Below are 21,884 nucleotides of genomic sequence, written 5' to 3'. Positions count from 1 at the left end.
AAGGAGGACGTGCCATTTAAACTCATCTTTTACAATGAGCAGTGAGTGAAGTCACCTTTTTTTTCCGCTCAGCCTCCATTCTGATGCGCACGGTCTGTTCCTGAGGACGGAGCGGAATAGACTTCCCGGCCAAAACGGTGCTGTCAGTCACCTCATTAGAGCCTGGGTACAATAAAAACGGCGTTAAAAAAAAAAGACATCAAACAGAAAGAGTCAGAGTTCCACGTGCTACAGAACAACTTGAAGAAATAGAACACAGAATAGAACAGCGAGGCTCTGAATGACGATTTATCCCAAATCGAGGGCTCTGTTCACATTTGTGTTTAGTCTCCATTGGACTGACATTTTTACAGGTTACAGAACCAATGGATTACATTAAAGAGGCTGTCACCAGTTTATAACTGCCCCATCTTCTACCTAATCTAGTAGGTGCTTTAATGTAAGTGATGTGTTTAAAAAAAAAAAAAAAAAAACAACTTTACAAGGTTATGAGCATTTTAAGTGTTATGCAAATTTGTTCTTGATGCCCAAGTGGGCATAGTAAAGTGAAGTGTATGACGCTGACCAATCAGCGTCATATACTTTGCTTCATTCATGTCCAGCTTAATCCACGGCACAGCGTGATCTCGCGAGATCACGCTGTCCTGTCACTTACTCCCATAGTTCCTTCACACAAGCGTTGGGAGTAGGACCAGACAGCGCCTCCAGGCTGGTCACACATCACTTACATTAAAGCGCCTATTAGATTTGGTAGTAGATAGGGCCGTTCTAAACTGGTGACAGCCTCTTTAAGAGTTCAAGCACACGAGCGTCGTCTTCCGAGTCCTATCAGTTTTTTTTTTGTAGATCGCATACGAAACCATTCATTTCTATAGGACCATGCGTACATCCGTTTATATTTGGCGGATCCGTGTGGCGTTCTACAAATTATAGGTCCTATTCTTGTCGGTATTTACATTCTGTCTCACCTATTCTAGTGTATGGGTCCTCCCAAATAAAAAAAATAAATAAAAAACTACTAAGGGCCTGTTCACATCACCGTTTGCTTTCCGTTCCGGGGTTCCGTCGGAGGTTTCCGTTGGGTGAACCCCGCAACGGAAAGTGAAACCACAGCTTCCGTTTCCGTCACCATTGATATCAATGGTGACGGAAACATTGCTAATGGTTTCCGTTCGTCACCATTCCAGCAGGTTTCCGTTTTTCCAACGGAATCAATAGCGCAGTCGACTCCGCTATTGATTCCATCGTTAAAACGCAAACCTGCTGGAATGGTGACGAACGGAAAAAATTAGCAATGTTTCCGCCACCATTGATATCAATGGTGACGGAAACGGAAGCTGTGGTTTCACTTTCACTTCCCATTGCGGGGTTCACCCAACGGAAACCTCCGATGGAACCCCGGAATGGAAAGCAAACAGTGATGTGAACAGGCCCTAAGATCTGTGCCACTAAGATCTGCGTTTTGCGATCCGCAAAAGGGGAACGGTCGTGTGCTTAAGTTCTACGGTTGAGGTCGGCTGTCTGGGTTCGCCAGTAGCCATTTGAAGAAGATCAATCCAGCATGGTTCTCATGGCTCGGTTATGGATGGAAGCCAAGAAGCTAGTGTGAATGGAGCCTTAGGCTATTAACCCCTTAAGGACAGCATTTTTCTATTTTAGATTTATGTTTTTCACTTCCCGCCTTCCAAGAGCCATAACGTTTTTATTTTTCTGTCAATAGAGTGGTGTGCGGGCTTATCTTTTGCGGGAAGAGTTGTAGTTTCTACTGGTAGCATTAAAAGTACCATATAATGTACTGGGAAACTGAAAAAAAATTGTGGCCTGAAATTGGAAAAAACGGCCTCCTCCATTGTTTTTTGTGTTTCGTATTTACGGCTTTCACCGTGTGGTAAAAACAACAACTTAATTTTACTCTGTGGCTCAATACGATTACGGTGATATCAAATTTATTTCGATTTTTTTTATATTTTACTACTTTTAAAAAAACAAAATAATTGATTTGTTTCACCACATTCTGAGAGCCATAACTTTATTTTTCCATGCATTGAGCGTTGTGAGGGCTTACTTTTTGCGGGGCGAGCTGTAGTTTTTATTGGTAACATTTGTTAGTACATACGACTTTTTGATCACTGATCACATTTTTTTTGGGAGCCAAGTTGACCAAAAAAAAAAAAAAGAAGATTTTTCGCAGATTCAATTTTTTTACAGTGTTCACCGTGCGTGTTAAATAGCGCTATATTGTAATAGTTCAGACTTTTACGGATGCAGCAATACTAATTTTGTTAACTTTCTTATGGTTTACATTGCTTTAGAGGAAAAATTTTTGTTTTTTTCACTACTAAAAACTTAAACCTTTTTTTTAACACACCTTAGTCAACCAGCGATCGTTCGTACAATATACACTGCAATGCTAGTATATTGCAGTATATTGTATTTTTTACAGGCTTCTGACCACAGGCAGGGCTTAAAGAGGCTCTGTCACCACATTATAAGTGGCCTATCTTGTACATGACGTGATCGGCGCTGTAATGTAGATTACAGCAGTTTTTTTTATTTAGAAAAACTATCATTTTTGACGGAGTTATGACCTATATTAGCTTTATGCTAATTACTTTCTTAATGAAATACTGGGAGCGTTTTACTATATGACCAAGTGGGTGTTGTGGAGAGAAGTGTATGACGCTGCCCAATCAGTGACCAATCAGCATCATCCACTTCTCTCCATTCATTTACTCAGCATATAGTGATCCTGCGTTGTTTGCTACGTGCAGCCACATACACTAACGTTACTAAAGCGTCTTGAGAGTTAATAGACATCGCGTCCAACCAGGACGGGATGTCTATTCACAATCCCGACACTTCGGTAACATGTGTGTGTGTGTGTGTGGGATTTACAGCACAGCAAGCGTAATCTCGATGTGCTGTTTGAGTAAGTCACACACAAACGTTACCGAAGTGTCGGGATTGTGCATAGACATCCCGTCCTGGTTGGGCACGATGTCTATTAACTCTCCAGACGCTTCAGTGTGTGGTGTGTCTATCTAGTAAGATCACTATGTGCAGAGTAAATGAATGGAGAGAAGTGTATGACGCTGGTTGGTCACTGATTGGTCAGCGTCATACACTCCTCTCCACAACACCCACTTGGTCAAAAAGTAAAACACGACCAGTTGTCTATTAAGAAAGTCATTAGCATAAAGATTAAATCGTTCATAACTACGTCAAAACTGGTCGTTTTTTTAAATAAATAAAAAACACTGCTGTTGCCTGCATTACAGCGCTGATCACATCATGTACAATATAGGGCACTTATAATGTGGTGACAGAGCCTCCTTAACAGAGGCAGAGCGAAGGCAGTCCTGGGGGCCTGTATTAGGCCCCTGGGCTGCCATGACAACCATAGTCACCCCCCGATCTCGCTGCGGGTGGCGTGATGAGCTGTTGGAGGTGGACGCCCCCCCTCTTTCTAATGCCTCAGATGCTGTGGTCGCAATTGACCGCAGAATTTGAGGGGTTAAACGGCCAGGAACAGGGCCATTGCTAATGCTGGCCGTTAGTCCCAGGTGTCAGCTGTAAAACACAGCTGACACCTGCAGCGTATGGAGAGTGCTCCATACTTCTCCCCCTGCACGTACCGGCATGTCCTGCTGCATTAAGGGGTTAAAGTGAAAAAAAAACTTTGAAGCAGATCTGTCACATGAATAAGATTTCCTATTCAGGGGAAATATATTATATTATATGACTGGTCCGCTCTACTAAACGGCATACAAGAGAGCCTAACAAAGAATACAGCACATATTCTGTGTATTCTGTATTCATGAGGGGAGTGCTCCAACCCCAGTGACAGCTGCTGTGTATCTGCATGTATACAAGGCAGGTGTCAGTCACTGGTGAGGAGTCGGGGGGGAGCGCTACCCTCTTAATTGCAGCGTACCTAAAACTAAGAGTCCTCCGTATCCCTTGTTAGACTATTAGGCCAGGATCACACACACAGGTATGGGCTGTTTTTGGAGCCAAAGCCATAAGTGGATACAAAAGGAAGGAAAATATATAAAAAGGAAAGACTGATGCAGCTCTTCTGTTTTGTGTCCACATCTGTGTTTGGCCCCAAAAAAACGAGCCCAAAACTGCAAGAATGATCCTGGCCAGTATTTATTGGTGCCGTTTGGACTAATAGAGCGGAGCGGTCCCTGTAATAGCGCAGCGTTTACAGGAGGCAGATCTGATCTTTTTAGGAGTGAGAGTAGATCACTTATTTTCAGAAGATGAATCCTGGAGACATGTCCACGTAGGTATATTTACCTGACTTAATTGCAACGAAGTACGATAAAAAAAATATCAAAACAACGGCCTAATGCTCTCAGTTTTGTGCAGTCATAAAAGTTCACCAAGTACACAATATTGAGAACTCTAACCCCAAGACAGCCAACACCAAGCCTGTGACAAGATGAATTACCTCCGACTTCAGACTGGTCTTCCTCCTCTTGAATATTATCTTCTGATTTGTGGTTGATGGGCAGCGATCCGGACTCCAGCGTGTCACTGACAGCATCTATTGTATCCGCCTTAGCAATCCACTGGTCTTTCTGAGTCCTTATTCTGTTTAATAACCTCTTCAACACTTGCTTAGATTGCGGTTCTCTGGCTTCTTCTAAAAAAAAAAAAAAAAAAAAAAAAAAAAAAGAAAAATAGAAAGATATTGCTACGAATTTATCACGTGAAAAATGAGAGTGCATCGTAATGCGAGGAAAAACAGCAAATCCCATGTCCTTACCTTGATGTTCTTCTACGGAGATGTCCTCCGTTCCTCCCAAGTGACGCTCCACTCCAGACACCACTTCTGGCTCCGCAGTCAAATCAAGATCTTCATCAACACTGGTCACACTGGGATCAGGCAGGGGCTGTGGTTTTAAATGCAGCACCATATCTCCTCTCATTTCTTAAAAACACAAAAATACATGGAATGAAACTGAGTGTCTGCTTTGGACAATTTTTTATAGAAGTGTCTTCTGACAATTAGCTGAACACAGGTAATTTCTCTGCTGGGTCTCCCAGCGATCAGCTATAATCTGTGGAGGAAATCGGTCAGTCAGTGTTCAAATCCCCTGCAGCGCCACCACAGGGAATAAGAGGCATTACAGTGCTCATTGAAATCAATGGGCTATCCATGTAGTGCATGAACGTGCTGGGTCCTCCAGCATGAGACGCTCTATATGGCTGATAATCCCTTGAACAGTTGTAAAAGCTTACAACTCCTTTTAATGGTAAAGATATTTTGAGTGAACCTCCTGCTTTTTTTGGAACACGTGAATGATACTGTCCATTCAGCATCATACAGCTTCTCCTTCTTCCCTGCCCAGCGTGATCTCAGCTTCAATAGCAAGATCACGCTGTGTTGTCAATTCCAGCCGCAGGGCCTTCAACACAGCGACTCCGCGCTCCTCCAGGAAGGTCTCTGTATCGCCTCCAGCCGTTAGTTTTCCTGGAAGAGCGCTGTGTTGAAGGACCTGCGGCTGTCATTGACAACACAGCGTGATCTCGCTATTGAAGCTGTAGGATGCCGATTGGACAGCATCATACAGAAAATATAACACCGCCCACAGAGAAAATGAAGAGTTACCGCTCATTTGGAAAGCAGAGGCTCATTAGCAGATTTAGAAAAAAAGGTCATAACTTTTTAAATAATGAACGTTTCGGAACACAATTTTCACTGGTTATCAGCAGGACAGCACCTATTAGGTAAGTTAGGAGATAAGGCATTAATAAACATGCGACAGTCTCTTTAAATGGAAAAGTGATAAACAAATTCTTACTTGCATTTCTTGTATACATGTCCTCGAACGCAGTCTCGAGCTCCCTTTGCCATTCCTCCTGTATCTCTGCCCGACGGTAGGCTGGCTCAAACAACTGCTGCGGCATCTTGGCCACAATCTGTCGTCGTCTGGACAGGTCACCCTGCTGCATATGTTCCAGTTCCTTCATTAACCTCTCCCTGTCCTATATAAAAATAAATAGATAGAAGATCTGCATGAACTCAAAACCTTCTTACATTATGGGCATTACTGAAAGTCAAGCTTTGCAGCAATACCCATCCTGAAATTTCCTTTAAAATGTAACTAAAAACTTTAAAAAAAAAAAAAAACTTTTGATAGGTCAGAAGTTTGATCGGTGGGGACCAAGCATGGAGACCCCCACCGATCACTAATATTAAGAGGCAGAAGCGCCCCGGTGATCAATGTGCTGCTTCGTTTCTGATTGGTTTTCCTCAGAAAGCCAAGCCAGCGGTGTACGGCTCATAGACTTTCTATTCAGCCTATACATGTCTCCGAGGAAAGACTATCTTTAACGAAGCAGCACAGAACTCACCCGAGCGCTTCTATCTATATTCGTTTTAGTGATCGGTGGGGGTCTCAGTTCTTAGACCTCCACCAATCAAAACTTCTGACATGTTAATATAACAGGTCAAAAGTTTTAAAAAAAAGTTTAGTTACTATTTAAGTAACCTTCATGCAGTTTTGTCCATTTCTAGTTGGAATTTGTATCCACCAGGTATGTGGCAACTAGCGTATGACTTACCTGTGCAAGCTGAACCATTTTTAAAGCGTGAGATCCGCGGAGGTTAGCCTTCTCCACCTGCTCCCGCCGGTCACGTTCCTCTTCTAGTTGAAGTGCATTTAACCGCTTCTCTTCCTGGACAGCTGCAGAGCAGGCATCAGTCTGGCAAGCAATAAATATGGCTGGTGAATAACGAATGTCCATCAGTGTATACCGCTGACCCAGAGCAACATGTACAGCCCGCTATCCAACATACTCATACACAGAGGTGGACAAATCCCTGGAAACGTGGTTAGAAATTTCCTACTGGCGCCTAAAATTTACTGATGTCTATGGACGTTCCACAAGGAAAAACATTAAAGAGGCTCTGTCACCAGATTTTGCAGCCCCTATCTGCTATTGCAGCAGATCGGCGCTGCAATGTAGATTACAGTAACGTTTTTATTTTAAAAAAACAAGCATTTTTGGTCAAGTTATGACCATTTTTGTAGTTATGCAAATGAGGCTTGCAAAAGTACAACTGGGCGTGTTTAAAAGTAAAAGTTCAACTGGGCGTGTATTATGTGCGTACATCGGGGCGTTTTTACTACTTTTACTAGCTGGGCGTTCTGACGAGAAGTATCATCCACTTCTCTTCAGAACGCCCAGCTTCTGGCAGTGCAGATCTGTGACGTCACTCACAGGTCCTGCATCGTGTCAGACGAGCGAGGACACATCGGCACCAGAGGCTACAGTTGATTCTGCAGCATCAGCGTTTGCAGGTAAGTCGATGTAGCTACTTACCTGCAAACGCTGATGCTGCTGCAGAATCAACTGTAGCCTCTGGTGCCGATGTGGCCGACACGATGCAGGACCTGGGGCAGGAAGTGAGTGACGTCACAGCGTGATCTCTCGAGAACACGGCTGTGTCTGCACTGCCAGAAGCTGGGCGTTCTGAAGAGAAGTGGATGATACTTCTCGTCAGAACGCCCAGCTAGTAAAAGTAGTAAAAACGCCCCGATGTACGCACATAATACACGCCCAGTTGGACTTTTACTTTTAAACACACCCACTTGGACTTTTGCAAGCCTCATTTGCATAAATACAAAATTGGTCGTAACTTAGCCAAAAATGCTCGTTTTTAAAAAATAAAAACGTTACTGTAATCTACATTGCAGCGCCGATCTGCTGCAATAGCAGATAGGGGTTGCAAAATCTGGTGACAGAGCCTCTTTAAACTGGCGCCTGAAGTCTTCAGTAATTTGTCCACCCGTAACTCCCCCTTTTTTAACAACTAAATAAAGGAACACAATGGAGTACAACTTTCCTATAGGCACAACCCGAAGGACGCAATGGTCCCTGCTGTAATTCACCTGCTCCGTGTCCATCTCCCGGTCCACGTAGGCTTCAGGTAAGTGGTAGCGGGAAGCCGAGAAGCTTTCTACATTGCAGACCTTCACTAGTGGGAGCCGCTGTGCAACCTCAATGCTCTGTTTTCAAGACAAAAAAAAATAATTTTATTTTTGCAATGGTTATACAATTCTGGGCTGGTCTGACCACCAAGACCCCCACTTATCCCATAAACTGGGGTGCCAGGGTATTTCTGCTGGTTCACCTAGTTACTGTAATGGAGAGTCACCACATTGGCGAGGCGACTTCTGTCAAGAATGGGGACTGGTCTTCCCTCTCTCAAGATAGTGGGGTTCTCGTAGTCAGACCTCTAGTGATCACACTTTTTTTGCATATCAACTAAACGTAACGTAGAAGTGTTCCCGTTTTTTTTAATAATTAATTTCAATCAATATGTTACATAGTTACATAGTTACATAGTTACATAGTTAGTACGGCTGAAAAAAGACACATGTCCATCAAGTTCAACCAAGGGAAGGGAAAAGGGAAGGAAAAATTTCTACACATAGGAGCTAATATTTTTTTGTTCTAGGAAATTATCTAACCCTTTTTTGCAGCATCTCCTGTCCCTGCTGTGACGGCTCCTGTGGTAGGCTATTCCATAAATTCACAGTTCTCACAGTAAAGAAGCCTTGTCGCCTCTGCAGGTTGAACCTTTTTTTCTCCAGACGGAGGGAGTGCCCCCTTGTTTTTTGAGGGAGTTTCACATGGAACAGGATTTCACCATATTTTTTGTATGTGCCATTAATATATTTATATAAGTTAATCATGTCCCCCCTTAGTCGTCTTTTTTCAAGACTAAATAGGTTTAATTCTTTTAATCTTTCCTCATAACTTAGATTCTCCATGCCCCTTATTAGCTTCGTTGCTCTTCTTTGTATTTTTTCATCCTTTCTATGAACTGGAGCCCAGAACTGAACTGCATATTCTAGATGAGGCCTCACTAATGCTTTGTAAAGTGGTCATATTACATCCCTGTCCCGCGAGTCCATGCCTCTTTTAATACACGACAATATCTTGCTGGCCTTAGAAGCAGCTGATTGACACTGCATGCTGTTATTGAGTTTATGATTTACAAGTACACCCAGATCCTTCTCAACAAGTGAATCCCCCAGTGTAGCGCCCCCTAGGACATATGATGCATGCAGGTTGTTGGTACCCAGATGCATAACTTTACATTTATCTACATTAAACTTCATCTGCCAAGTGGACGCCCAAACACTCAGTTTGTTTAAATCCGCTTGCAATTCACGAACATCTTCCATAGTCTGAACTATATTACAAGCTTGGTGTCATCTGCAAAAATAGAAATAGTGCTATTAATCCCATCCTCTATATCATTAATAAATAAGTTGAATAATAGTGGTCCCAGCACTGAACCCTGGGGTACACCACTTATGTCTTTTGATATGCGCATGTCTTGTTCATCAGGGAGACAAAGAATGGACAGAGGCAGCACTTCCAAAAAGAGCAAGAGCTATTTATTCACCCATGCGACGTTTCAGTCCAACTGGACTTTTTTCAAGCATATGCATGAAAAAAGTCCAGTTGGACTGAAACGTCGCATGGGTGAATAAATAGCTCTTGCTCTTTTTGGAAGTGCTGCCTCTGTCCATTCTTTGTCTGCTTGAGATCCAGGACCGCGGACCAGGTCTCATTGAGGCGTGCACCCACTAGCAGTCCAGTGCTGTGGAATCTTTTTCGTTTTGTTGTTCATCAGGGAGGCCTAAAGAGTCCAGAGACTATCATGGTCGGTTTCAGGCAGCCCAAGTCAGAAGTATACAGAGCAGGAGCAGGCAACAAGTCAATATGCAGACACAACGCCAAACCTCTCCGCTCTCCTTTAGATTATGCGCTGTCGATTCTAGTGACTGCTCCTGATCAGACCCTTCACTTGTCAGCAAGGTTTATCCCGAAAATGGTTCTCCTGAAGGAGGCGGCAGACTTTATAGTAAGGAGGTCCAAGATCTCCAAACTGCTGCAGCAATGTAAATCTTGATCTGGGGGTATCCACGGTAGACTACACAGATGTCTGTACATGGATTGAAGCTGGCCATATACCTACGAGCGGTTACACAATCAATCAAGTTTATTTCAACTGGGGAGAGAGAAAAACCACTGCCGGACATCTCTTGGCAGAACAAAAGGATCGGGTGATCGTAGGGAAGTTCCCGTACACACAAAATTGTTGCCAGATGCCCCTGCCATCTGCAGGACATTAATGGTAACATGTATGGACAGATTTAACCTGTTATATTTACAATCAGCTCATCACAGGGTGTCTTGCTGCAGGCACCCCCAGCGATCAGCAGGAAGTGCTGGATTCCCCTGCAGTGCCACCACAGGAGAAATGAAGCATTACACAGTTAAATCAACAGTAGGTTTGTGTAATGCACAGATGTGTTGGGTCCTCCAGAGTGAGAGACGCTCTTTGTAACTGTTCTCCACTCTGGCTGATAGACGAGAGTCCTGAACAGGGTAGTCCTGTCTATTAAAGGGGTTGCGGTCTAGGATTAGGTAAAAGATGACTGCTTTTTTCCAGAAATAGTGCCACACCTGTCCATGGGTTGTGTCTAGTACCGCAGCTCCACTAAAGTGAATTAGATTAGGCTGCAATACCACGCAGAACCTGTAGACAGGGGTGGTGCTGTTTTTGGTAGAAATAAACCATGTTTTTCTAATCCTGAACAACAACCCCTTTAACTTACAATTCCATAACAGGGTATTTGAAACGGGGTTTTCTAAATAAGACGCTTTTAAGTGACATCTATGCCGCAGCTTGCCGAGCCAAATCGCCCCCCCACCCATGATTTTTGACGATTACTAAAGAAATGTTGCAAATACCACATTAGCAAGAGAGACATTTAGGTTCCTATTATGTCAAATTATTATTTCCACCTAAAAAAGTAGAATAAAGCGTATTCAGCAACTCTCCATAAAACTAGGTGACCCCAGCAGTGAGACTATTCAGTAAGTCATTATATACTTTTATGGATTTACCTGAAGTGGATCTGGCGGGGGAGGGGGGAGACTGGCGATTTTTGCTGCCCGTTCCTTTTCAATGTCAAGTGCTTTTTTACGTGCTTTAATATGCCTGAGAGTTTAGAAAACAATATTAATGAATTTTTTATTTTTCGTTTCAATTTAGCAGCAATAAGTGTTAGGTCCTGTTCACATCACAATTTTTTACCATACATTTAGCTTATATGTCGGAAAAGCTCCTAGCATTCACCCTAAATGAGATCATAGAGCTCCAGTAGCCAGTTAGGGGGCCAAACGTGTATCCTCCTTTTGGCCTATGTCGGGCTAGTATATGTATAGGACTCACACATATATATATTTATTTATTTTTTCTATAACACAGGCTAAACAGTTTGCATTATGTGACCTAGAGGCAGGTCCTCGTTACGATGGGAACCTATAGGGGACGCTGTATGGCATATGTCACAAGAATATTTTTAACGTATACATCAGGAGCTTTATAGCCTTTCATGACATATCGGTTAACCACTTGTCGACGCAGCCATTTTTCGTTTTTTTTTTTACTCCCCACTTCCAAAAGCCATAACTTTTTTATCTTTCCGTCGATCTAGCCATATGAAGGTTGGACGAGTTGTAGCTTTTCACAGCACTATTTGTTGTACCATAAAATGTAGTGGAAACTGGGGAAAATTTGTTTGTGGAATGTAATAGGAAAAAAAAACCTGCGATTCCACTATTTTTTGGGGTTTTGTTTTTATGGCGTTCACCCTGGAGGTAAAAATAACAGGTTAAGGCCTCATGCACACGACCGTATTTTTTCACACCCGTAAATACTGGCGTAAATACGGGTCCGGTGTCACACGTATTCCACCCGTTTTGCACCAGTATTTACGAACCCGTGCTCGTAAATATGGGTCCGGTGTCACACGTATTCCACTCGTATTTACGAGCACGTTTTTGGCAGCAAAATAGCACTGCACTAATCGGCAGCCCCTTCTCTCTATCAGTGCAGGATAGAGAGAAGGGACAGCCTTTTCTGTAATAAAAGTTAAAGAAATTCATACTTACCCGGCCGTTGTCTTGGTGACGCGTCCCTCTCTTCACATCCAGCCCGACATCCCTGGATGACGCGGCAGTCCATGTGACCGCTGCAGCCTGTGATTGACCTGTGATTGGCTGCAGCGGTCACATGGCCTGAAACGTCATCCAGGACGTCGGCCCGGATGTCGAGAGGGACGCGTCACCAAGGCAACGGGCGGGAGACCGGACTGGAGGAAGCAGGAAGTTGTCGGTAAGTATGAACGTCTTTTATTTTTATTTTTTACAGGATAGGGGATACATGTCTTGTTTATGGCAGAGCGGGGAGATACGGCCGGCGCTTCACTAATGAGCGGCGGTTCAGGCACGGAGGACAGAACATGGGGGTGTTTTGCAGTGCGCCCATGTTGTCTTCAGTGCCGCCGCTCATTAGTGCAGCGCTGGCCGCATCACATCATCCTGACCCCGCGCACTTATCAGGACTCAGGAGCGGGGCAATGACTATCACACGGCCGCAGCCCCGCTCTCATACATTCATGTGTTACTATACGGAGCTGTGCGGCCGCGCAGCTAAGTATCGAAATACATGAAATAACGGTATCGAACCGTCTGGGGATGCAGAGTATCGAAGTTTCGATGAATCGTGCATCCCTACTCCCAGAGAACGAAGAAGAGCGAAAGCGAGACTCCCAGAGAACGAAGAAGAGCGAAAGCGAGACTCCCAGAGAACGAAGAAGAGCGAAAGCGAGACTCCCAGAGAACGAAGAAGAGCGAAAGCGAGACTCCCAGAGAACGAAGAAGAGCGAAAGCGAGACTCCCAGAGAACGAAGAAGAGCGAAAGTGAGACTCCCAGGCAACATGGACACTTACCAGGACTGCGTTCTCAGTTCTTTCTCCTTGTGTTGTTTTAACTCTTTTAAAGCCTCCCGGTGTCTCTCCTCAGCTTTTTCTTTATTTATAGCCACTGTCTTTTCAATTGCCTTCAAATCAGGCTCCTTGATGTAAAATATAGCGAGGTAATAAGTTAAAATTAAATAAAAAACATTGGGGCACATGCAATTACAGACAGTATATTACTGAAATGCATATGCAATCAACGCCCAATAATCAGGCATCTTTGAGACTACCAAGGTGGCAGATGATCCGAAACGTCGAAAAACAAGACAAAAAAACCCCATACAAATATATACTTACCTGTGGGCAGTTCCTAATAATATAGAATAGGCTACGTACTACAGGCCTTCTATGGGGCATGGAAATGTCCATGTTGGGACATAAGATGCGATGCCGATGTTCCTGCGCCCCGGTAGGAGGCCTCTAGTAGTCAATGCAGGCCCCTGCACTATAACAATACAATATAGATAGGGACAATAGTTTTAAGCAATTCCCTAATCTTTACTATTCAACCCACTGGAGCACCCACCCTGCAGACCATCACAATAATGTGGCATGGGACGGTTTTTGTCACATGCTGAATTATTAGTATTTCCGGACCTTAAGATGACGGGTTAATGAGGCAAACCAGTGAATTTCCATCCAAAATGACCTACTGTAATGACAACATGGCGTTTATCTGGTCTGAACTTCATCCTCAAAGACTTATATAAGAAATAGAGTTCTCTCTCTCAATACTCCTCATCTCATGGTCAAAACTAACAAAACAAAGTCTTCTATTCTTCTACCCAAAGCGAGATGTGAACCAATTGTCTGCAAAAACAGGATTTAGCCGAAGCCTAGAAGCAGGAGGATTACAAGGGAAGGTTCTTAGGACGCAGATCTGCAGGATTAGTCATGAAATAAGAACCAGAAAGTAGAGGTAGACGATGCCCCTCCATTCTGCAGCAGAACTACAAGACCCAGCATGGTCATAGATTACATTTAATGGTGCGTTCAATAGAGATTTTAGGTTTATGGTCTTACATTTTCCTTGGCCTGTCTGTGTCCTTCTCCGATGGCGTTGAGTGTGCAGAGATAGATCTTTTCCAAGGCTTGCAGCTTCTCTGCCTGGGTGACCTCCCATTTAGACCTCAAGTCTTCTGCCAATTGTTGAAGCTGCTGATCTCTTCTTTCCTTAACATCTTGGCGGATATGCTGAGCAATGAACTTTTCCTGTTCTCTGACCTAGAAAGAACAGAAGCCAATTACAAGGTTCAGAGGAGGAGGAGACCACTGTAACCTATTGCAGCACAAGATCGAAGGTTACAGAGATCCTCCTCCACCGGTCCGAACTACCCGTGTACCTATCCCCTTCCACCCGCGTACCTATCCTCCTCCACCCGCGTACCTATCCTCCTCCACCCAGCCCGTCCACCCGCGTACCTATCCTCCTCCACCCGACCCGGCCCGTCCACGCACGTACCTATCCTCCTCCACTTGTCCCATCTACCTATGTATCTATCCTCCTCCACCCATCCACCCTTGTATCTATCCTCCACCTGTCTGATCTACCCATGTATCTATCCTTCTCCACCTATCCCATCTACCCATGTATCTATACTCCTCCATCTATCCCATCTACCCATGTATCTATACTCCTCCATCTATCCCATCTACCTATGAATCTATCATATCCATTAACCAGTTAGTGACCATCCCATAGTGTTTTTACGGCGGCCACGAACGGGCTTTATTCCGATGAAATAGCCTTTTTACGGCGCTGCATCTGAATAAATAAACAGAGCAGGGAGCCGTTAAATATCCCTGCTCTGCCGGGTGAGATCGATATCAGTATTGATCTCAACCGTTTAAACCCTCAGATGCAGCGCTCAATAGCGAGCGCCGCATCGGAGTGGATTTGGAGAGAGGGAGGGAGCTCCCTCTCATCCCACCGGCGATAAGATCGCCGGGTGCCGGTGTCTTCGATGGAAGCCGGGGGCCTAATAAAGGCCCCCAGGTCTGCCTGTAGTGAATGCCTGCTAAGTCATGCCAGAGGCCTGTTTTACACGGACAGGCACTAATACACTGCAATACAAAAGTATTGCAGTGTATTATAAATGCGATCGGAGGATGGCATAGTGAAGTCCCCTAGTGGGACTAGTAAAAAAATAAAAAATAAACCAAAAACCTACTTTTTCGCCTTACAAAATGCTTTATTAAAAAACAAAATAAAGAAAAGTAATACATATTTGGTATCGCCGCGTCCGTAACAACCCCAACTATAAAACTTATTACATCATTTAACCCGCACGGTGAACGTCGTAAAAAATAAAAAAACAATGCAAATATTGCGGTTTTCTTTGAATCCAGCCTTAAAAAATAAAAAAAAATAAAAAAGTCGCATCTACTCCAAAACGGTACCAAAAAAAGCTACAAGTCGTCCAAAAAAAGGCCCTCATACAACTGCATCGGCGAAAAAAAAAAAAAGTTACGGCTCTTCAAATACGGAGACAGAAAAACAAATCATTTTGAAAAAAAGAAAAATGTTTTTACTGTGTAAAAGTAATAAAACATACAAAATCTATATAAATTTGGTATCGTTGCAATCGTAACAACCCGCTGAATAAAATTTGTTAAAAAAGTGTGGCGAAATTGCAGTTTTTTCTCTATTCCCCCTCAAAAAGAAGTTTATAAAAGTTCATCAATAAATTCTATGCACCCCAAAATGGTGCTATTAAAAATTACAACTTGTCCCGCAAAAAACAAGACCTTATACAGCTATATACAGCAAAAATAAAAAAAGTTAGAGCTCTTTGAATGAGACGGTGAAAAAAAACTTAAAAAATAGCTTTGTCATTAAGGTCTAAATTAGGCTGGTCATTATAGGGTTAATTTATATTCAGTAAAATCGGGAGACCTGGGATGCAGGGAGAAAAAAAAAAAAACGACACCCCCTACCTCTGGTGATGTGACCGATTGACGGTTTACAGAAGACATTACTGAACGCACCCATCGAAATTTACAATGCTGCTCAAAGAAATAGGATTTCTAAGTAGTGGGCACCGCCCTCCTGCAGCAAAGAGTACACCTTACTACTTGTACAAAAAGAAAAATAGTAAATCTCTGCTTGTTGTCAGTGAATACAGTGCAAAATCCAACTCGAGATTGTCAGTGAGCTCATCTCCAGAAGGGGTGGAGACCAGCTGCTATGATGTCCCCCATACACATAACAGAGAAAAGCATGACGAAGGTCATACATACAGGTGTACAAGCTCTGGAGTAAAATAGTATAATGCTTCGTAGAAGAGGATGACAGAAGTTGGTTTTTTTTTTACACCATTGTTTTAAAACGATGTCCCTGTTCTGCCAATAGGAACTATTGATTTATGGGGAAAAAAAATTGTCGTTTATTTACATAAAACCAGAAAAGCACGCAAAGTCTAAGTTTAGTCTCGCTGAGATTTGTCGCATGCAACTTGTCAGTCGCTCCATGGTAACAGACTACAGACTGCCTCTTTGTCGACATTCACGGTCATTTAAAGGGGTTGTCCATGGACAAAGATAACCGCTCTTTGTTCAGAACTTCCCCCGAAGAGAAGATGATAATCTGGCTGCCGGACTGTAGTCAATGAGCCACCAGGTAATACACACGTGCAAGAGCGTTCCTAAGGCTGGGTTCACACACCCTATTTACGGACGTAATTCGGGCGTTTTAGCGTCGGCAAACATCCGCCCATTCATTTGAATGGGTCTTACGATGTTCTGCGCCGACGGTCATATTTTTTACGCGCCGCTGTCAAAAGACGGCGCTTAAAAAAAGACGCCCGCGTCAAAGAAGTGCCTGTCACTTCTTGAGACGTAATTGGAGCCGTTTTCTATTGACTCCATAGAAAAACAGCTCCAATTACGTCCGTAATGGACGCAGCGAAAAGCGCCTGCACATGCCATTACGTCTGAAATTCCGGAGCCGTTTTCTCCTGAAAACAGCTTCGTAATTTCAGCCGTAACGGAGGCTGCCGTGTGAACATACCCTTATACGGCTTCTCCGCTCTGGTTTTAGAGAGTTAGTAGCCTCCGGACAAGGTCAGAAATAATAGTCGTATTGCTATGTAGGAGCATTGAATTTGAAAACTCCCAATATTCCGGTAAATAATTCATGGATATTACTATACCTATAAAAACACAACCAATCTTATTTATGAAAGCTATTGCAGACAAGAACTGGAGGTGTTGCACTTGGCAGCCAATCAGATCACTTGTCACATTTTCAAACCAGCTCTGAAAAAATGAAAGCAGTGCTCTGATTGGTTGCGAAGGGCAACCACTCCAGTTCTTGTCCGCATTCGTTTTCATTTAATGGCTGCTTTCTTCTAGAAACAGTGCCACACCTGTCCATGGGCTGTGTCCGATATTGCAGCTCAGCTCCATTGAAGTGAATAAAGCGGAGCTGCAATACCATACACAACCTGTGGACAGGCGTGGCGCCTTTCTGGGAAAAAGCAATTACGTTTTCCTAACCCTGTAAAACCCCTATGTCTATGTTGAAAGATTATTTTTGCCCCACTATAATATGAAGGCACTACTGATGAGGATCATCCCGTTACCTGTTGCAGGCGCATCTTCCTCCTCCTCTCCCGTTCTTGCTTTAATATTGAAGCTTCTTCATTTGGGCTCAGCCTGAACGTGCTCACTTTGGCCACTTTGCGTTTCATGTTTTCGGTGTATATCGGACATCAGCCCCGTGTGCTGCAAAATGAGACGATCAAATGTAAAATTGTAGAAATTAAACGCATTTCATCCAGTTTAAACAATCCCTGGTCTCCTGCAGACTGATCTGATCACTGGGATCCCGCTTCTATGATCATCTATTACTGTCTGCTAAGTAATCGCTATATAGTCTATGGGCCAACCGGTTATCACCTGAGGGTAAGTGAGCGCGGCAAATTGGAGCGGGTCGGTGGAGGTCTCAGCAGCCGGACCACCATTAATCTAAAGCTGGGCCTACACATTAGATAAATGGTGGTCACAGCCAACGATTTCAGCGGGACCGGCCAGCCAAGGGCGGACACAGACAGCAGAGGGACCCTGTGCAAGAACAATTTATGGCCCGCAGGACATTCCATCCGAAAAATCTCACCACATTGGGGTTCGATTTTTCGGAGGGAAATTCTGCTGTAGAAAAAAAAGCTGTTCATACTTACCCCCTCCCTCCCCTGACGTCCGCTCCGGCCTCCCTGGATGACGTTGAAGGCCATGTGACTGGCTGCAGCGGTCACATGGGATGCAACGTCATCCCAGGAGGTCGGACTGCAGGAAGAAGCAGAGCGTTCTGGGGTAAGTAGCATTTTTTTTTTCTTACGGCGTTGCAATTTTTGCGCCGTAACCGCAGCGATTACGCCACAAAATTTGCAATGCTTTGCGTTGCGGGTTTTGCTTCCTCATTGAATTCAATGGGGAAAACCTGCAACGAAGAATCAACAAAAACACAGAATTAAATTCCGTACCAGTCAATTTATTAATGTTTATGACGCGGTTCTTTTTCCCACAGCGTGGGCAGGAGATTTTCCAAATCTCATCCACATTGCTGCTACTGTAAATGCTGCGGAATTTCCACACAGAATTCTGTAGCGAAAATTCTGCAGCGTGGGAATCCGGCCTAAAGGAATTTTCTGTCTCATTCTTTGTTCAGGCCGAAAGCCAAATTTAAAATCTTGTTGGTTTGCCGTTACCAGAAAGCAGTGCATTGTGGGAGGTCAGGTGACTGCGCAGCCGGGAGGTCAGGTGACTGCGCAGCCGGGAGGTCAGGTGACTGCGCAGCCGGGAGGTCAGGTGACTGCGCAGCCGGGAGGTCAGGTGACTGCGCAGCCGGGAGGTCAGGTGACTGCGCAGCCGGGAGGTCAGGTGACTGCGCAGCCGGGAGGTCAGGTGACAGCTCAGCCGGGAGGTCACATGACTGTCATACAATTACAAGGATCAAGCAGAATTTTTACTTTCAGGTTTGGTGGTGAATGGAGAAGAAAACAATAAAAAAAAAAAACTTAAAACTCATAAGGAATATATTTACAAAGTTCCTCACTTCGTTATGGAGATTATAAAAAAGTAGGACAATGTTTTAAGGAGCTTTACCACCAGACACATGGGGGATCACACACGGACGTCTGCACATATCGAACACCACAAAGTATGATGGGGGCAGAGATGTATTCCAGGACCAGTCACCTCATTGTTTACATGTGACCATGGTAACCGGAGACGACGCCAACATCTTGAATTCCCAAGGCCTTATTCACACAAAAGTATTTCTCAGCCGTGCGTTGTCCGTTTTAACAACGTACAAGTCAATGGGGCTATTTACACATCTGGTTTTTTTTCCCCGGTGTGTGCGTTGTGAAACGCACAGCATGATCTATTCCGGTCTGTTTTTGCGGATCAAACTCGCCAATTAAAATTCTAGGAGTGTGTGAAAAAAATATAATAAATGGACAGCACGCAGACGACATCCGCGTGCTGTCCGTGTTTCACAGATTCGTTGCTAAGCGATGTAAAACCAGAAAGTGCTCGCAGAGGAGAAAAACGGATGACATATGAACGTAAAAACACAATTTGCAAACACAAATCGCACTTGCTCGTGTGAATAAGACCTATAGATTTCTGTGCCACGCCACTACCCAGTCCATGATAATCACATTTGTAACGCTAAAGAAAACACAACCGTTATGTACGCCTATGAAGCACTATCGTGGAACTACAAGTCCCAGCATGCCACTGAATCTGCAGACTGGCAGGGATTGCTGGGACTTGTAGTTTCCGAAGGCTCTAGACCATTGCAGCAATGGATTGCACACAGGAATACAGAGGGCGGTATTATACACAGCAATACACTGTTATGGCCCCACTTGTCCGACTTTGGACCGTCCATACCTGCAAAGCGGCTACCGTTGACCTCCTCCACCCTCCCGTCTGGCCATACCAACCACTAAACGGCTGTTTTCCCAAACACGAACCGTCACTTCCGCTCTTCAAACAAGCCGCCAATGCCGAGCCAGACAGCGGGAAGTATGGAGCTATGACGAGAAAGCTGGCGAGCGAAGTAGGCGGAGCGTTCTAACGACTGCTAGTATACAATCAACAAGCCACGCCTTCTTTGAACCCCAATGAAGTTTTCGTTGCTCCATGTATTACCATAGAGTTGATATAAGAGGAGAGATTGTAACCATAGAGTTCACAATGCAGTACAGAAAAGACTGCGCATGCGACGTAGCAGCGTGGAAGCTCTTAGTGCTCCCATTACGCATGCGTGTTGGGTTTCTAAGTAATGGTGTGTCAGTGCTAGGAGTACTAGTTACCTTGGCATACCATTATTATTATTATTTTTTATTAATATTATTATTATTATATACTATAGAATAATATTATAACAGGCTATAAAATCTATACAGCACTGAAATGTTATTGCTATTTTTAACATCATACCTTCCAACATTTTAAGTACCCCCCTAAATGTTAAAGCAACCTATTATATTTTTCTATTACCATCTTTTATTAGCTTTCAGAAAGTTAGCCACATATGCCCCCAATAACAATGTGTGCCAGCCATAGGTACCCCAATAAATGCCTCAGATGCCCCCAGAAGTAGATGTCTCTTTCCGACCTGTGGATGTTGGACGCCAAACTTCAGACACAAAATATTACTATAAACCGGAGGACAGGGCAGGACCCGTTAGTTGTGACAACTTTTTTTTAAACTACAACAAGTTATTCCAGCTGTTATCCCAAAACAAAAATAAAAAGTTCTTTGGATCCTCAAGTTGACTACGCTATTGCTTCTCTATTACTTCCGGCAAAACGACGGGTCCGGTGCACAACAGGGACAAACAAACCACGGGCACCGGATCCCTCACCATTGAAATCAATGGTGATGGAGACGGAAACCTCTGCGGCGCTACACCGCAGCGGCGGTTAACTGTGCAGGGTGTCTGACCTGCTCTCCGTGTTGCCGATCGGCGACCTATCCACCTAGTGCACTAAAATGGCATATCAGTGGAAAATTTTAATTTTCACTCTGCACCATCCGCTGCGCATTAACCCCTTCACGCACCATGACTTAATGGCATGTCGTGGTGTGGGGGGTGATGTATGAAGCGGGCTCACATGCTGAGCCCGCGCGATATGCTGTGGGTGTCAGCTGTGTATTACAGCTGACACCTGGGACTAACAGACAGGAACAGCGATCGCGCTGTTACAGGAGCCTGTAAAAATAACAATATACTGCAATAGAATTAGTATTGCAGTGTATTCTACCAGCTATCTACTGATTGCTGGTTCAAGTCCCCTAAGGGGACTAATAAAATGTGTAAAAAATAAGGAAAGCGTTATTATTAGTGAAAAAAATGAAATAAATATTTAAAGTCCAAAAAAATACCTTTTCACATTTTTTTTTTAAAGTAATGTAAAAAAGTAAAAAATACACAAAATTAGTATCGCTGTGTCTGTAAAAGTCCAAGCTATTACAATATACCATTATTGAACTCGCATGGTGAACGCCGTGAAAAATAAAGAATTTAAAATGGCAAAATCGCTGTTTTTGGGTCACCCTGGCCCTACCAAAAAATGTAATAAAAAGTGCTCAAAAAGTTGTACGTACCAAAAAATGGTACCAATAAAAACTACAGCTCGTCCCGCAAAACATAAGCCCTCACACCGCTCTATTGACGGAAAAATAAAAAAGTTATGGCTCTTGGAATGCAGGGAGGGAAAAACGAAAAAGAAAAAGCAAAAAATGGATCAGTCCGGAAAGGGTTAATAACTTTCTAATGAAAAAACATTTATTACCACATGTGGGGTATTGCCGTACTCGGGAGAAATTGCTTTACAAATGTTGGGGTGCTTTTTCCTCGTTTTTCCTTTGTGAAATTGAAAACATTCAACATTTTAGTGGAAATAATGTTGATATTCATTTTCACAACCTAATTCTAATAAATTCGGCAAAAGACCTGTGGGGTCTAAATGCTCACTATACCCCTAGATAGATCACTTAAGTGGTG

The 21,884-nt window shown here is 43.7% G+C and overlaps 1 protein-coding gene across 2 annotated transcripts in view; it reads right to left on the bottom strand.

Annotated features, from left to right (window-relative positions):
* The window catches only part of CEP295 (centrosomal protein 295), a 71,250-nt gene extending 51,298 nt beyond the window's left edge, over positions 1 to 19,952 (bottom strand). Inside the window, exons 1-11 of one of the 2 annotated variants that reach the window (XM_075851477.1) lie at positions 19,762 to 19,952; positions 17,445 to 17,586; positions 13,885 to 14,085; positions 12,835 to 12,959; positions 10,945 to 11,038; positions 7,908 to 8,024; positions 6,577 to 6,717; positions 5,814 to 5,997; positions 4,775 to 4,939; positions 4,457 to 4,648; positions 56 to 162 (exon numbers count right to left, since the gene is read on the bottom strand). In XM_075851477.1, the coding sequence (XP_075707592.1) occupies positions 56 to 162; positions 4,457 to 4,648; positions 4,775 to 4,939; positions 5,814 to 5,997; positions 6,577 to 6,717; positions 7,908 to 8,024; positions 10,945 to 11,038; positions 12,835 to 12,959; positions 13,885 to 14,085; positions 17,445 to 17,552 (1,434 nt within the window). In that variant the 5' untranslated portion in view covers positions 17,553 to 17,586; positions 19,762 to 19,952. Of the gene's footprint in view, positions 1 to 55; positions 163 to 4,456; positions 4,652 to 4,774; positions 4,940 to 5,813; positions 5,998 to 6,576; positions 6,718 to 7,907; positions 8,025 to 10,944; positions 11,039 to 12,834; positions 12,960 to 13,884; positions 14,086 to 17,444; positions 17,587 to 19,761 lie in introns of both variants that reach the window. The other variant, XM_075851476.1, reaches the window with a different exon arrangement.
* Positions 19,953 to 21,884: the final 1,932 nt, after the last annotated feature.

The sequence above is a fragment of the Rhinoderma darwinii genome, chromosome 2, assembly GCF_050947455.1.
Source record: "Rhinoderma darwinii isolate aRhiDar2 chromosome 2, aRhiDar2.hap1, whole genome shotgun sequence".
NCBI lineage: Eukaryota > Metazoa > Chordata > Amphibia > Anura > Rhinodermatidae > Rhinoderma > Rhinoderma darwinii.
The sequence above is the reverse complement of the archived record's forward strand: the minus strand, read 5'-3'. Positions and strand labels throughout refer to the sequence as shown.